At 36.6% G+C, this 18257-nt stretch overlaps 1 protein-coding gene across 1 annotated transcript in view; it reads left to right on the top strand.

The window, feature by feature from the left end:
• LRRIQ1 (leucine rich repeats and IQ motif containing 1) overlaps positions 1-18257 on the top strand; it is a 232578-nt gene that overhangs the window by 94083 nt on the left and 120238 nt on the right. Inside the window, exons 13-16 of the mRNA XM_045288642.1 lie at positions 11046-11135; positions 11781-11902; positions 12443-12538; positions 12714-12796. Coding sequence (XP_045144577.1) covers positions 11046-11135; positions 11781-11902; positions 12443-12538; positions 12714-12796 — 391 coding nt within the window. The remainder of the gene's footprint in view (positions 1-11045; positions 11136-11780; positions 11903-12442; positions 12539-12713; positions 12797-18257) is intronic.

Raw genomic sequence — 18257 nt, 5'->3', positions numbered from 1 at the left:
TCGGACAGTGTAACTTATGACAAAACTATAATGATTTATGAATTATGAAGGGTTCATGGGGGAGGGTTGTGGGAGGGGGAAAATGAGCAAATGATATTAAGGGCTAAAGTGGATGCCTGTTGTTTTGATATTGATGAGGGCAACAAATGTACATATGTGCTTGACACAATGGATGGATGGATGGACTGTGATGGGAATTGTACGAGCCCTCAATAAAAATAATTGTAAAATAAAGAGCAGTCTGTTGATGCAATACCTGTTATCGTTTATTTGGTGTAAGAGTGACATGGAGGTGGCATCTAATCCCTCTGAGTCCACAGGGAGGTAGAGAATCAAACTCAACATCAGCCAAGTGCTGGTATAGGTGAAGCAAAAGTCAAACATCTCGTCACCCTCCAATATTTTTTACCAATGTCAGCACAAACTTTCCTTCTCAAGACCCTCTCTGCTTCTCCTCACAGTTTGAAAACTCATTGTGAAGGCCACACAGACAATATGCACGATTGTGGGGTTTATTAGAGAAGGTGGAGTAGTGGTAACTTGTTGGGCTGCAGTTCATGAAGTCTGCAGTTCAAAACCACCAGATGTTTCACAGGGTAAAGACAAGGCTTTCTAATCCAGTTGACTACAGGGTCACTATAAGTCAGCATCAACTTGATGGCAGTGAGAGAAGGTAACAAGTACAATTCAAGATCAGAAATGCTCAGGGTGTAGTTCTTGTGGTCATGTCAACAAGCACCCTTTCTCTGCTTTTTTTTTATCTCTTCGCCACATGACCTGTTGGCTTTTACCTTGCTTGGGCACGTGTTATAAAACTCCTTTAGCACTGACTGCTGATGTCCAAAGGGCACTCCAGTCTACCATAAAAGCCTGAGTCTTAAGGCTTAAGGCACCAGACTCCGGTTCCGAGGGTCCGTAGATCTAGCTTCCTCAATTAAGTGTCTGGTGGCATCCTACTCTGAAAGTCAGCTTCTGCTCAAAGGCCATCAGCTTTCTCACTCTGCGGGCCAGGAAGCCCACTGCTCTTGGTATACTCCCTTTGCTCTCACTATTTCTCTGCTACTTCTCTCCCTTCTCTTGCCACCTCTGGTGTCACAGCACTATCTCCTGGGTTAAGGAAGTTCAGTAGGCGGGGAAACTCAGGGTCCAGTGGATGCTCTCTACTTCTAGCCTTTCTTTCCTGAAGGCAGTGAAATATTCCCACTATCAAACCCAGACTCTGAGATGGCTCATTATATGCAGCAGTATGGCAAAATTGGTCAATCCCCATGTTATCATTCCAATTTTTTACAATCATAATTAATTCTGTTAACAGTCATTCACCATGGAGTCATAGAATCCTATCAGCATCTTCCTCCACCCTCTCTTGCCCACCTCCAACATGACAAGAGCTAATACATGAAATCTTCATGTTTCTAAGCAGTCTGTTGGTGGGAGTTACAAAGATTATGGCTATACAGAAATCATATCTAGTAATTCATTGCATCACATTTAGATGATGAATGTAGTTTCTATTTCCCTTTTGTATTAAGTTCTTACTTCTGTTCTGGATTTTTGGGTGTGTCATAATATAATTATATAATACCCATTCAAACTTAATTTTATCTTTACAGACAAAAATTACTCTGTACTTAGGATGTGGCAGATGCTATGCTTGGTATCAGCATAGGCATATAGACAAATATAGTATGGCCTCATGTTTAGAAGATGAGATGAATATATTCGGATAATTATGGTTAAAATGTTTAATTGCTATAAGAGAAGTAAATGTAAAATTATCTAGATAAATTGGTCTTTTCCATAATCTGCAATTGTATTATTTGTTTGTTTTTCTAATGTAGTAATACGCACTTTTACTCATTCTTCCCAACCTCACTTCTAAGTCCTGGATCAATCAACATGAAATTTTTCCTTAGATTTAATTGGTTACCTTTCTGAATTTATGTTAAATTTAACATTTAACCAAGAAGGTACTGAAAACCAAGATTGTTTAAAAGTATAATTTAGGCTAAATAAGAATTAATGATTATGTGTAAAATATTATGAAGGATCTGAGATTTTACCTTGCATGTACGCCCGTAAGTTAGGCTACCTCATTATTGTGGGCACTGGTAAAAAACAGACACTGGAGTCAGAGACAAATGAACGCTTACTCATCACAACAGGTACTTTATGTTCACATTGGCTTCCCTTGCCCAGCAAGCTCCACAGATGGCCCAGGGTATGCTGTGTATACAGTGGGGTGTGTGATATCCAAGAATCCCCAAGCCTAGTAAGCCCCATAACTTAAAAAAAGCTCCTAGTAAGCCTTCCCATACTGTGTGCTAGAGGGAATAAGTATTGTTATACTAAACAATAGACATTTGCCTAATGGGAAACACCAAAACTGTTGATCATCATAGTCAGTTAGCCATATGAGTATCCTGGAAAATACAGTTCAAAAGAAAACCTCTCACAAGTCATGCAGAAATGTGAGAGATTCATGGAAAATTATCTTCTACCATATTTACCCCTTGCTTCTACATGGGGACATTTCCCATGAGTGCATAACTCCAATGGCCTGCAAGGATGTCTGGAGCTATTCTGTGGTCTAAAACAATCCTCACCATTGAGTTGAGGCTTCCCGGGATGTCTTCCAGGGCCAAGGTGGTATTAAACCTTAAACGCCTGGTGATCTCTAAAGCCTCTGGCACTTTCTGAGTAGCATTTGGAATGACTGAGAATGGAGTTAAAGAAGATACCCCAGAATGCGTCTTAAAGTAAGACACAGGATCTGTGGCCATCCCCTTCTGTCTAAACTACATTTGAATAAGGGTAAGAGGAATGGCAATCGAATGGCAATTGTCAGAGCCATATACTGAGGAATGATGGACCAGAAGCCAGATAATTTAAAGTGCTTGTAGCAGTCTGAGAAAGCACAGGGGCATTTTCCCTGTGAAGGAAGGGTTCAGACAGTTTACCAGTGTTTCCTTCCCTACATTCATAAGAGATCTAATGTGTTCCCCTACTAAGTAATGAGCTGATTTTCTTCCTCTATCCCCACAAAATGAGACCACTAGGGATTCATTAAATGTATTAGAGGAAATAAATATACATATACTCATATCATGGCCACAAGTTATTAGGACAGAATCCTGATCAAACACCTCTATTTAACACTTCACTCCTTTTATCCTAAGCATTGCATAGGAAGTACACATGAAGGGATGATTCCTTTCTGTGGTCAGCCACATTCAGTGATTGTGTTAGGCTGGGTTGATTAGAGAGTCAGTGACACTCATAGATGTGAGAGCTTTGTATTAAGAAGTGATTATATATCAAGCAAACATCTAAAGCCAGTCCAGATCAATCCCATAAGTTCAATACTAGTCCATAAGCCCCTCTTCAGTTTCACACAACCACCTGAAATGATGCAGAATGCAGGAAGATCAAAGGTCGGTGCCTACAAAGTCTTGTGGATCCAGTAGCAGTGGAAGCATCACAGGCTTCTCAAGTCTCAAAGTCATTTTCCAGCAGGAAAATGAAGCAGAGGAGGTGGGAGTTGGTGGGGCCTCCACAGAGCCAAAGGAGTTATCAAGCTCCAATCTGATTGTCAGGGTAAACATACCCATATCTTCTTACAGGTGCCAGGTTGGCACAAAAACCTATCACAGTCAACCCCTTGTCAACTTGGCACTTGTTCACAATTCTCTAGCCATATATAATTTTTAAAACAAGAACAATGGTAAAATTATATTTGTGCTTAACAAGATAAATGTAAAATGCCTACAGCTCAAAATGTGCCAGCCTCATTTCTGTAAGTAAACCAAACAAAATTATTCTGTAAGTATACAAAATGTAATATTCTATAAGTGAACAAAATAAAAATATTCTATACCCAACAACTGCAGTAATGTAACAACTAAGCCATAAGCCTATCAAAATATTCTGCCACCCATGAAAATTTTTGAGAGCCACTTTATGCCTTTCTCCCCCAGATTTTGAGTATCCAATTTCTATACTGCTTAGTTATATCAACCCAGTGCGCTGAGGAGACAAGCATGTTCTTTGCCATAAAGAATCTTCATTCCGATTGGAACCGTGTAATTCTAGTATCCATAAGCAAAGTCAAATCAGGATAGGCCATCCATAAAGTCAGGAGCAATATGCACCAAGTTACAGGCTTAAAAATCTTAATTTCATCTGCTTGGGGTCTGGACAGCTTGATTTGGTCATCTCACTTAGCTTCACCAGGGTGGCCTTTGGCTACCTCGCCTTTTGACCATGGGCCCTGTCACTATGGGCCCTGTCAACTATCCCATTAATATGCAATATGACCTTAGGCTTCTGACTGCATTGAGCCTTTTGTCAGCCAATTTGGCTAAGCAGCATGGCCTCAGAGATGTTGAAGGGGTGATTTCCCCCTCTGAGCTCAAAATTTACATTTATCATATTCATTTTCACCATTTTAAACATAAATAACCAAAGAAAAGAATCAAAAGTTTAGCTTCCCATGTTCTTTCCAGAAAACAACCCAGTAAACTACATGGCCATATCTGACCTCCGGCTAGCCAAAGAAGAAAAACTGTGATGAGACAGAGGTCAGAAAAGCTTCCAATTTCCATCTTCATGATTTGTTTTTCTAGTACTCCACTTCCAAGGTACTATAATGTGTGAGGCCACATGACTAGAGAAACAAATCCAGTGACATTCATATATGTGTAAGAGAGAGCTTTATATCAAGAAGTAATTATATACCAAACAACCAACCTAGCCCAGTTCAGATCAAGCCTCTAAGTCTGATAATAATAATAGTCCAGAAGTCTGATAATAGTCCACAGGCCATGTTCAGACTCAAGCCACCACATGCAATGATTCAGAATGCTGGAAGATCTCAGGCCAGTGGGTGTAAACCCTTGTGAATCCACTAGGGGTGGAAGCATCACAGGGCTCTCAGGTCTCAGAGTGGCTTACCAGCAGGAATGTCAAAGCACAGAGAGACGGACTGGCCTCCAGAGAGCCATTTATCTCGGCTGGGTCTCCAAAGGAAGTCATCGAGTGGTGGCCTGATGGGCGTCTTTTTACAGATGCCATGTTGGCACAAAAAACCCTATTACAGTGACCAATTTCGTTACCAACATTTCTGGACAAATGAGGGATGTAAACTCAATTGTTGTCTCATTGTTGTGTCCTTTCTTTGAGTAAAAATTGCTTTAATGTGCTTCTGACTCAAGCTATAGTATTTTCGGTCACTTCATATTCATGTGAAAGACAGACAATGAATAAAAGAGAAAAAAGATAATTGATGTATTTGAATTATGGAACCAGCAGAGAACACTGGATGTACCATGGATTGCCAGGAAAATGAACAAATACGTCTCAGAAGAGGTATAGCCAAAATGAGCCTTGGAAGGAGAATGGCAAGATATCATCTCATATCCTTTGGATATGTTATCAAGGAAGATCCAGTCCCTGGAAAAAGGCCACCATGTGTGGTAGAGTAAAGCAAAAGGAAGATGGATGGATTCAAGGAGACGGATTGGCATAGAGGCTGAAACTATGGGCTCCAAAAGGGCAGTGGTTGATTGTGAGGAGTTAAAAATAGGACCTTGGTATTGTTGATTTATGTTATACACCTAGTTGTTATGAGTCATAAACAACTCCATGCCATTTTAGGACAATAAGAATCATCAGCCTGAAAACAGTCCCCCTTGCTATCAATGTAGAGTTGTATTTGTATGCCCCAAGCCAGTTAATCAATAATCCTTAAAAATGTCAGCAAGGTTTTAAGATGTGACTGTATTTGGAGCAGGTGGAAGTAACAATTGTGTGATGAGACTTCCTCCACCACTAGATAAAATTGTACATTTTTTAATGTCACAACTCTTACGATCAATAATATCCTGTGAATCAAAAATACAAAATCAGGCTCCACCAGTGACTTGGTTCCCGCCGTTTTCACTAGGGAGTGGGCTCTTACCATGGGACTTCGTGTCTGGAAGCGTTCTGTCAGAAGCTGCCTTTTGTTTCCGCTTTGTACAGTCCCAACGAGGGGTGTTTTTGATCTGTTATCTGTCTATTTCCACATGCCAAACCAAACTATTAGGTTATTGGCAATAGCCCAAAAGTCCGTCAGATTCCATTTAGGTAAAAATCCCTCAAACAGGTTCAGTCTTTTAGAAAAACTTGATTGAAATGAGGGCCCCGCTGAATCTGTAATCTTGTTTTAAGGAGTGTAAAGAAGAATAAAGTTTTCCCAATGGAATAGCTGCCTTTTTTTTTTTTTTTTTCATGTAAAGCTGAGAAGCACTTGGGCCAGGGCAGCTGTGTTTTGTTGTTGTTGTTGTTGTTCGCTTTCCAGTTGACAAATGAAACAGTTGGGGACACCCCCATCTTTAGTCAGTTAGTTTGAGATAACTCACCCAAAGTGGAAATATCTATTTAAAGAGTCACAAGAGTTCAGTTACCAGCTGATAGCTGGTGAGCATCAGTCCAAAACTCTATGGAAGTTTCCAGATGGATGCCCTCTTTCTTGTAAGTGACTCCAATGAATAAAATGACCAGTAACCGTGGCTTATCTAGATCCCATTGTCCATGAGGTTCAGTCAGGTGCCGGGCATCCTTCCTTCGTAAAGGGCTGCGGAGACTGCAGTTTTATTTGACGGTCCATGTCCATAGCCTTGGAAAGCCACACGAGACTGCCTTGAGTCGTAATCAGCTCCGTATCAATTTACATGATGTCAAAATGGCCATATTGGCATCCACTAGGCATTCAAGTCATGTTCTCTTTCAATGTTCTTTGAGTTTGGGGAATTAAAAGAAGTCTCAAGGGACAAGATGTGGGAGATATGGCGCACGGGGTGAGGTTCCTTAATGATATTCTCATAGGACATCCCTGGATACCCCCAAAGAATGAGTAAGTTCATTGTGGTGATGGAAAAAGTATTTCCGTGAACTTGCCTGGCCTTTTTCTCACCAATGCAACTTTCAGTGTTCTTGGAATTTTTTTCCTAACAAGCCCTCATTTTGCATCCTTCAAGAAAATGTATCAAGAAAATCCCATGGAAAACAAAAATGAGTCTTCATAACTTCCTGAACTTCTCTGCCTTAAATTTAACTGGCCAACAGCTCCCCCCACTCTCCAGATTGATTGGCGACTCTAAGATTGTCCTTCGTTACCATTCATTCCATAAAATACGCATCATTTGCTTTGACTTAACTTAAAAGACTGATAAAAAGATCAGCTCATTGAGCTAACTGACTTTTTCTCTGTGCCTTTTTTCAGTATATATTCTTTAGGGATTGTAAGGAGACTTAAATAATGGTATTTTTGAGAGAACTTGTCTACAGCCATCAATTAATCACAAACATGTTTGAATACTGAAATATATGCATGTGTTTGTGAACTAGAATTTTAGTAGCAACGGATTTTTTTCTTACCCTTGTATAATCCACCTAAAATTTTCCCCTGTAGACCAACAGGATATCATCAATTCGGTGAAAGTTATAGAATAGAAGGTAGAAGGTCTCACACTAAATCCTGGGGGCGCAAATATCAAGAGTGTTTTCCTTACTGGAACTTCTCTGCCTATAGTTCTTCCTCTCTTGAGATAATTCCTTCTATCATGTACAAGACAAAGTAAAGCATATCTTACATCAATTTCTACTATCCATTCAACATTATGTGAAATTGGCACACAAAGTCCCCTTTATCTCCCTCCTTTGACTGTGAGTGTGTAAAAAGTGCCACCAAGTTTCCATGCTTTTGATTACAGCTATCCTCCAAACCCCATGGGGGTGTGCTGTTTCACCCCAGAGGGAAACGCGTTCTCTTCAAAGCTGTTCTTTTTGTTTCGTGCCATGGAATCAGTGTCAACTCGTAACAACACTGTGAGCAACAGTAGTAAATACTGTCCAGCCCTGTGCCATCCTCACCATTGTTATGTTTTAGCCCGCTGTGGCAGTCACTGTGTCAATCCAAATCTTGGAAGGTGATGTCCTTTTGCAGGGACTGATCTCTCCTAATGACAGGTTCCAAGTACATGAGAGAAGTCTTACCGTCTGCCCTTGTAACGAGCATTCTCAGTGTACTCCTTTAAAGACAGATTTATTTGTGCTTCTAGCAGTCCATGGTACTTTCAATATTCTTTGCCACAATCAAAATTCCAATGCATACATTTTACTCCACTTTTCCTTATTTATTATCCAGCTTTCACATGTATATGAGGGGACTGAAAATATTGAAGCTGTTAAACATACAAATATGTAAACAGAACCAGTCTGGCATTAGAGTTGTCACAAGATGTGCAGAAATGTGAGATACTTTTGAGAATTGCTTTCTTATTAAGCTCCCATAATAAGACATAATAATAAAAAGTATTAATACATAGGAAAATGTTTCAAGGTAGGCAACTTTTAGCTCTGGAGTAACTGTCTGAAACCTACAAGCTACCAACTTATAGCTAAGGGCAAGTCCGGTCCTCATGTCTTTATGTGTCAGTGGAAGGATAATAGTAGATGGCATGAAAAATTTTACATGCACATATAAACATAAACGTTATTTTTATCTCCTCTTCCTAGTAGTTTTAATTTCTAGTCAAAGTTGGATTATAATAGAGCAATTCTTTCCTGATCAAAAGCAAATACATGTATGTCTGATCAGTTACATATCTGCCAAGTTCAAGTTCAGTTTTAATATATAGTTAAGTTTAATATAATTCTCAAAATAAACAGAAGCCTTCTATAGCTGGAGTGTTAAGTTAAAGAAATTCTGAACACAAGGTTTCCTTGAGCAATAACTGAACTTTGTATAAATATTCAGTAGTAAGCATGATATAGTAACATTCGTTTTTTAACAGTGGAATAGTTATAACTCTTGGTCAATTCCTCCTGACATTTTTAGAGTCTTTTTTGCTAATGATCTACTGCCAAATATATTTGATATTAATAAGGTTGAACTCATATAATTCAGTAGTATTGGTATTATATTTGTGACTATATGATTATTACTAAAAGCATCTTTAGCATTTTACACTAAACTTCCCCTGTATGCTTCTAGAAATTTCAGAGATAGTGATTCAAAAATTACTGTGCAAACTTAGAAAACTTTGGACATAACTCTCAAAACTAATACAAAGGTTTGAGTTTGAATAAAGTATTATGAAAGTTCTATGCATTTTTATATATCAGTATAAAGGCATGGAATTTGTCCAAGACATATCACTTTTCCAAGAAAAAAATCCCTATTAAAATCTATGTAAACTGGATAAAGGTCACATGCATTATGTAATATTGTCCTGCTGCGGAGAGAAAAAACAACTACAGTATCAGATAGTATTAAGAGGAGGTAGTGTTGCAGGTATTTAAGGAGAAAAAATTAAATTCTGTGTTTAATGTAAACCCAGTATAAACAGCAGGCCCTTCCCTGGCAACCCTGACTCTTTTCCACAACCACTTCTCAGGTGGCGCATTGACTTTTGCCTCTTAACCCCTTCACATCTCCTCATCTCTGTGCTTTTCTCCTGACTGTATATATTGATTTGATGGTAGCGCAGAAAAATAGACTTATTCCCGCCTTGATCTTCCCTCGCTACATCTGGATTGTCCTTTCTTTATTAGACAAAAGGAAGAATGAAAAAGTCTGAGCCCTGGATCTTATTCACAGTTTCACATCAAATAGCCGTTCTTAAACTAGATACTGGTTCTTTGATGTTAAAACTCCTAATATATCCATTATAAATAAATATACTCATTTGGAACCTTATTTTTTTGATTGATAATATGTGCCATTCGATTAAAAAAAACCTCTTTGTATATTTTTATAAACAAATGAGTTTTTCCCTCTCTAATTCTGACTCTAACATATATTTATTTAATAATCTTGACTAGAAGGAATTTGACAATGTTCTTAACCACTGAACACACGTTTTATTCACATAGATAATCAAGTAATAAGAATTTGGTTAAATTTTGAAAGACTGAATGCTCTAAGGAAAAGTTTGTCACATATTCATGTGACAGCTGGACTATGAATAAATACATTTATTTATTACTATAATACCATATATTAATATTCATGTATAGTCAGGATGGTTTAACCTTGCTTCCTAAAAGATGTTTCAAAAGGTTGTCACAAAATAGTAAACACTGAAATGCAAATCGCATTATCTCACAATGTAACTATTCTAGTTTTAAACCAAATATAAATATGTTTATTAATTTTAGAATCTTCTCTGCAAAATAGGTTAATACTGTGATTATCTTTTAGCATAAAGATCGAAAAACATTACAGAACCAGAAAAATTTACTCTCAGCCATATTAGTCAATCCATGCAAATACAATTTTGATTATATCCTAACTAGTGTTATACAATTTTAGTATAACGTTTAGTTCCATTGTAGAAAAAAGAATTTGAAAATTCCTAAACTGGAAGAAAAATATTTTAAGAAAAATTATTTAAAAGAGGATAATTTCCAAAGTAAAATAATGTTAATATATAATTTTGTCATTTAAAAAATTGAATAATATACAGATGATGACATAAGGAATTGTTTCATATATTGCTATATTTATTGTCACAAAATAATTTTTATTTAGAAAATTTGAAAAACAAATCAAAATCTACCTGTTAGTGTTTATAGAAAATTGACACTCATAAATGTAGAGTAATATGCTTTAATAATGAAGTGTGATATAATTTGCATTATGAAGAGATAGTCTTTTTCATCTGCTATGTCAAAAGTTGTCTCAGAGGCACAGTTATGAAACAGTTAAAGACTCCGGACAAGTGAAAGTAAGCAATCTGCATCCCAGCGCTTTTCACAGAACTCAAGTTCTTTTTTCTAGGTTAGGAGGAAGGAAAGTGGTTGTCCCTGTTTTATTTATTTTTTTACTATATTTGCACTAAAGAAATGGATTATATGGTAGAGATGCAGCTACTAAGCTTTTTTGTAAATATAAATTATGATGTATTCCTTAATATTGTTAGTTTGTAAGAATTTGAAAGATACTGTGTAAAAATCATAAACACTAAACTGTATACAACTTAATGTTATTATCTGTGCAGGCTGCCTTCGAGAAAGAATGGCTAGCATTAGATTCCTCCCGCTTCCCTTCACAAACACAACTGCTGCCGAGCCAGCTGCATTGGCCAAAGGTAACATGTCACAGAAACTTCTTAGTGCTCGATCTTTGCTCATTTCTTAAGGGTATGCTATGCTGCAGTGATTAATAATACAATTTATTGACTTGAAAAACACAATTACTTTTAAAAGCCCCTGACTTCTTCCTCATCCCCAGATGCAATTTTTCATGTAGCTTTTCTTTCATTTGCTTCTACTTTTTTTCTTTATTTTGGATTTCTTTCAACACTTTATTTCACAGTAGCAAAAAAAAAATGATGTGCTTCAGCTGCATATTTGGCAGGAGACTAAAATCACTAGTTGACAGCGCTTTAAGAATACGAAAAAGATGCATTAAAAGGGCAACAGCTGAAGATTCTCAGTCAGAGGTCAATGAACTGCAATATCTGTTATTTATCTGATAATCTTTGAAGTTTTTGTTTTCTAAGATTTTTTTAGATCTTTGCAATAAATCATTTTGTATATGCAGATTATACCACAACACATAACTCTTGTCACTACATCAAAGGAGACTGTGTATATTTCCTAAATTTTACTTTGTTGCAACTTAAAATTTATAATGAGTATTGCTTTAAGAGGCTCCTTGGTAATATTCATGTAAATGTAATATAAGGTAAATGCTAGAATTTTCAATTTTACTAACATTTTCTTCATGCTAGTACCCTGGAACATACAAATATGATGACACTTCACTTAATTTGCCAAGTCATCCAGCTCAGGCATGGTTATGCAATGAGAAAGAAAATATGTTCTCACCAGAACACACTCAGTTTAATAATAGGTAAGTTCAACTATTTTTGTAGAAGATCTACTCATCAATGATGAAAAAAGTGAATTCCCTATGCAAGTAGGAAGTAAAATGGTGAATACGTGAAAATCGACTTGTTTTAAAAGATGGAAAATGTTTAATGTTGAAAAGTACCAGAATGATTTTAGGGAGTTTTTAGTGTGTGAAAAATGTGACATGCAGGAGTAGTAAAACAACTGAAAATCCTGAATGTCATTGAAACAATGTAATTAAGTGTCAAGGAAGAAAGTAGACCTTTGCTTACTTACATAGAAAAAGATAAGAAGTAAAATAAAAATAAAAATCTGTGCTGCATTCCTTTTGATAAAAGGATTGAAATATGCTTTAAGTAATTGAAATGTAAACATTTAAAATTAATGGAGGACTTTTAATACTTTTCAAGATAAGGAGTTTTCTGTAACTTAAGCAGATTTTATTTCCATGTTTGAGACCACATAAACAGCTTGTCGTTTTGAAAAGTGCTAGCAGACTTAATGCTGAATCAATGAACGTTGGCTTTTTATCTCTGACCAGATCAGAAAGCAGGGCTTTATCTTGGACACCTGAATCAAAGACTGGTAGAAAAAGTTTGCTAAAATCTGAAAGAGAAAAAAAAATTTCAGAAGAATGGTATGTGACATGTTTTACACTATTTTTTAAACAAAAGACTAATGTAATTTTAAAGATTTCAAGAATACCTCTATGAATTTTTAATAAATCAATCATCTGATTAAATCAGACTTTTCTTTAATAGGTATTTATTGCTGTATTTGTTTTATCCTTATTTAATTTCATATCTTAATAGGGGCTTTAAGGATATTTCTACTGCTCAGCAAATGCTGAAGAGAGCTCAGAAAATGAAATCCAAGAGGATAAGGGAAAAGAAAGGTGAGTAATCAGTGCTTTTGGAATAATAACCATGTGTGTAATGTTGAAGACTAATTCTTTTAAGCCATATTTCCCAGTTATATTTAATATGAGCAGAAATGCATGTTCAATCTGAACATATCTATGGTAATGATTTATGGTGGAAACACTTAAGAAAACTTGGGGAAATGTATGTTATTACATTAACTGACTTGCTGTATTCTTAATTGCACTTTTCACTCTCTTCTCTACTTTGCTATTGAGTTTTGTATCTATTGTGCCCTGAGAATTACATTATAATTTGTTTCTAAGCTGTGTTGGTTTGGAAAGTGTTGATTCTAAAGAGTATCCTTCATGCGCTTATTCTTTTGTGTGTTTTTAAGTTGCGTTGTTGTTCAGTAAACCAGCTGAGTAAATCCATCCGTTGTAGGAGTGTGAGCTCTGACGACCGTGCAGCCTGACTTGCTTGGGGACGAAAAGGAGCGCAGCTTCAGGCTTTCGTGGGCTGCAGACCTCGGGAAATGCTCGCAGGTCCCTTCTCTTTCTGCCAGGCTACTCGTCACGGCAGCTGCCTTTCTCTGGACTCCTCTAATCATTTTAGTTTAATTACTTAATATGTGAAGTAGTTGATAGAGGCCAGGGCAAGAAACTGCAAGTTATGGTGATACAGCATCGCTAATTAAAGCGATTAAAATGATTTGTGTTTTTGCTTATTGTCTTGAATTTATTTTGCACTTACTGGGTAGTTCATATAATTTTAATAGATTATAAAATGGGTACATATGTATGTATATATATTATTTATGGATTCATAGGCTCAATATCATTAACCTGATCTATTTTGTAGTATTTTTAGACTTTTGTTCATTAGATATTTTTATTGTCAGTGAAATATTTCCATACATTACCATTACTTGTCAGAAGAACAAAAACTCTATACTTACAGTTTTAGCTCAAGGACATATATATATAAGAAACATATTTTTATGTTTATATTTATATTTGTTACCTATAAGGAATATTTCTATAGAAATATTCTAAGGACATATACTTACATATTTATTAAGCATAAATAATCTACCAGTAGCTGAAATACTGCTTGTTTATCAGGAATGTGTGCTATTTTTTGAGCCATCACTTCATTAGCCATTGGTAATTTATTAGTGATTAATTTGTGTATTTAAAAATGCTTTCTTATTGTTATTGGTATCTTAACATTTTTCTTTTATTTTTTGAAATTATATGTGTGTGTATTAAAATATAATCAGTCTTAAAATACTGATATTTTAAGCATTTTAAAGAATATAAAATGCTCTAATTTTTTCCCCCAAACTGGCTGTGCTCTTGTGCTCTTAATTCTTTTCTAAACTCCTAATAGGTGCCTCAGGGCTTTGTGTGCTGACTGCTATTAGACAGTTCTCTCAGTGAAATAGTAACTCCAAACCCCTAACAATAATGAGACTCTATTTTAGCCCTGGGGATTAGGAATGTAATGTAATAAACCAGGGTAGTTTGATAAACTCATTTAATGCTTTTCTGTATGCTCCTGACTCATCTTCCACAGTATCAATAAACATTCTTTGAATACTAGTTCTGGGAAAGATAGTTTCTGAAACTCCTGGGACAAGTTCAAATATCAGAAGAAGTTTAAGAACTGATTCAATAAATATTTGAAAAGTAATTATCACCTATTTACCATGTAAATCAGTGAGAGATGATTTGATGACAACCAACAACCTTGGTGTTCAAGAAAGTTTGCTAAATTTCCTTCTTTTAGATACGTACAGGTTTTGCAATAGCTTGCAGGATTCAAGACCGAGGACCAATTTATCCTGCTAGATTCCAACATGGGTCTGTTGGAATCTAGCAGATTTCTCCTAATTCTTGCAATGGAAGAGGTGAATGTTTGATAAACTAGGAATATTTTTGATGATTCATCTTAGTAAATAATACTTTTTAACACATCATTCAATAAGGAATGTGTGTTGCTGTTTTTATTTGCTGCTGAGTTGATTCTGATTCACAGAATCAAACTGTCCAGAGGGCTTCCCAGACTAGATACATCAGTACAGGAGCCCATTGCCACATCTTTTCTTCTGCAGAGCAATGAGGCAGGTTTGAACTGTGGACCTTTCGGTTGGCAGCTGAATGCTTAACCATGGTACCACCACAGCTCTTTTAGGAATATAGACTCACACATTCATTAACGGCATGAAAAGCATTGCTTTAATTTTAAAACTCCTTTTATTAGTCACAGAGGAGCTGATGTCGTAATGAGTTACTTGTTGGACTATTAACTGCAAGGAAAAAGAGCCTGTCCACTCCCCCAATGAGTTATAGCCTCCACAACCCAAAGGGACCATTCGATTTTGTCCTATAGGATCACTCAGTCAGAACTCTCTGGGGCAGTTAGCATGAGTGTGGTTTTCCGTTCAGTAGTCACAAGGGGGCAGGAGAGGTTAACATATGAAAAGGAACATCTAAGTTACAACCACATCTTAAATTTCACATTTTGATAGTGGTCATGAAGCATGATCCTGTTAGGTGAAAACAATCCTGAAAAGCAATTGTGTAATTCTTAGGAGTGTTATGATAGTGCTAATGGTAGGAAACAGAATTGCGTCTGTGCTGGAATTTGTTGGGCCTTGGTTCCGTCAGCATTCTATTGGTTTGATGAAACCAAAATGGTCTTTCTTTTCTCAAAATTTAAAAGGGGAAATATCAAAAGTAGTGATTATCTTTAGATCTCGCACTCTTTCCGCTTACTCTCCTTCACAATACTTATGCAAATTAGAAGCATTCAAGGTAAGATAAAAGGTGGAAAACGTGAAAAAGAAAATAAGTGGGGTCCTCTGCAGTCACCACGTTTAACTTGCATGACATCATTTCTAAGGTGAGAGCAATGCAGTGGACGCTGGGCTGTGCATTTAAGTGGCCGAGAAGACGAGACTGTCTGCTGAAATGTCCAGCCTAGGGAACCCAAAGGCTCTGGCTTCAAGGCGCTTTATGAGGCAGAATTGATGGGATTAGAGTAAGGGGAATTTTGGTTTGGGCCTTGGATTTTATTCTTGTAGTGTACAGATTTTTCTAGTACTTCTCTTATTAATTTTTGTTTTTTTTCATTTATATATTTCTGTCATATGCTGTTAGCTTGTTTGAGTCTACCTAAAATAAGGCTATCGTTAACATTATCACTCACTAATAAAATGAAATATGTTTTGAATATTTAAATTGTCTTATATGCTAATAAGAGTTAACTAAATATTTTGCACATACAAGTAGGGCTTCAAAAATATCTATAAAATGGAATGAAAAGATGGTGAATTTTTAAATAAATTGTTTGAAGCCCTCATACATGAGAAATACATTTTATGTGTGACAATTTACTAACTTGAAAGTTTCAAGCCACAAGAGGGCAACATTGTCCGTAGGACAGCTATGAGACCAACTAGTGGGCAGGCAAGGTAGAAGAGCTGGGTCAGGGGAAAAGCCAGCCAAATCAAACCCTTTTCCAAGTCGGTTCCGATTCAGCACAACTATACATTGTAATAAAATAAACTTAGCTCTACAATACAGCAAAGTAGTGATTCTCAAGGGGCAGACAGAGTTGGTGCACCTAGTATAAAATCTGTAATTCAAAATTTGGCCACAGAAACTTCATTCTACCTTAAAGCGAGTTGTTTGCTACCAAGCAGTTATCATTTCCTAATCTTGCAGAAATCTGAGACAAAAATTATTTTATTTCAGGTGAGAATGAAAGTAGGGCAAGGGGCAGGGGGTCAATAATTTAAGAAAGTGGAGCATAATTGTACTATTTACAGACAGAGGAGGAATGGTACTGAGGAAGCCAGTTAAAGAGGAAACACCTAGCTTCCTAAAGTTGGCTGATCACTGGGATCACCTGGAATCTAGCAGAACTACAGATTCCTGGATTCCTCTCAATTCTGCTTCATTAGCTTGCAAATAGAGTCCAGGGATCTGTAATTTCATTAGGCCCCCAGGTGATTTCAGTGATCAGCCAAATTTGGGAACCAAGGAGGGAACAAGTTGCTGAGGAAATCGTTAGTATGAGCAGACAAATAAAGAAGTAAAAGAAGGTGTATGATAAGAGCTATGAATGGAGTAAAAAATATTAAGGTATTACCATGGTGAGCTTAGGTTACGGTTCTGATTATTGTTATTCTTAAATAGCTATTGTGATTCCCAATATGATGGGCATAAGTATGAACCAAAAAGGATGACCTTATTTTTGTAGTTTGTTTATATATTTATGTATGTGTATGTATATTGCCTCATATACAAAAGTAATTTTAAAATTTAGTGAGCTGTGTTGGAATTTGGCAGGTACTCAGAGAAGTTTGAAGTTCAAGACTGTAATGCATAACATCACCTGTAAGGTGAGGGCTATTGGTTTATTGCAAACACACAGGGTCAGTAACCTACAGGTAGTGTGAGTACTTGACGCAAGACTGAGAAGAACCGGCTCCACGAAGAGGTGGTTGATTGGTTTTGATATGTAGCATTCCCCAGAGAGGTGGAGTTTGGAATATAGAAATTCTGGTGGGAAGCAGCTGGTAAGAAGCTTAAGGGCCAAGAGTATAATGTGGAAGACAGTATAGTTCTCCTACAGTTGTAATACTTATTGATGTCCAACGTCATAGAGAAAAGCAAGAGCAAGATAAGGTAAACAAGATTAATTTCGTTGTCAAAGTAGAACCACAACTAGGACTAAGAATCATTTGTACTTTTTTAAGCACATCTCACAGTCTCAGGTATATGTTAAGCATTCAGTAAATGTTTGTGATTTTATGTTTATGAATAAGCAGTTTGAAACTGGCTGAGTGTTGGTAACATTTGTCCATAGCCTGGAGTTAAGTCAGGTAGAAATGTAAAAGGCTAACTTTCTAGTGTGAATTAAGCAATTCATGGACTATAGTAAAATAGAGAAGCAAGGGGTCAGGTTTCAATGACAAAGTGATTAAGGATAATTTCAATGATAGTGTAACAGGATCAACAGGCAACCCTATAGACAAAACTGTTACAAAATGAAGTGCACTGTTGATTTATTTTGTCTTACTTTCTAATTTCCAAAAAGAAGTAAGAAGAATTTTGATTGAGTGTGACTTATTTTGGTCACAGCAAAAGAAGAATAATAAAGCCAGCTTAATTTGTAATATCCTTGAGGGCAGAGACTGTTCCCCCACTGAATTCAAGAATTTAATGAAGGATCCCTGGTGGAGTACTGGTTAGGAGTGGGCCTGCTAACTGCAAGGTCAGCAGTTCAAAACCCCAGTTGCTCTGAAGGAAGCAAGAAGGTACTATCTATCTACTACAGTAAATATTTACTATCCTGCCCTATAGGCTCTAGTTGCTATGAATCAGCATCAGCTCAACTAGATAGCAGTGAATGAGTAAAGAAATGCCAGGAATATTGTAGATATTCAATAAGTATTTGTTAACACTCTCATCAGTAGTGAGATTT

This window comes from Echinops telfairi, unplaced genomic scaffold, assembly GCF_000313985.2.
Source record: "Echinops telfairi isolate 266 unplaced genomic scaffold, ASM31398v2 ScPeMD7_2;HRSCAF=8, whole genome shotgun sequence".
In the NCBI taxonomy this organism is placed as follows: domain Eukaryota; kingdom Metazoa; phylum Chordata; class Mammalia; order Afrosoricida; family Tenrecidae; genus Echinops; species Echinops telfairi.
Note: the sequence above shows the minus strand (reverse complement) of the source record. Positions and strands in the feature narration are given on the sequence as shown.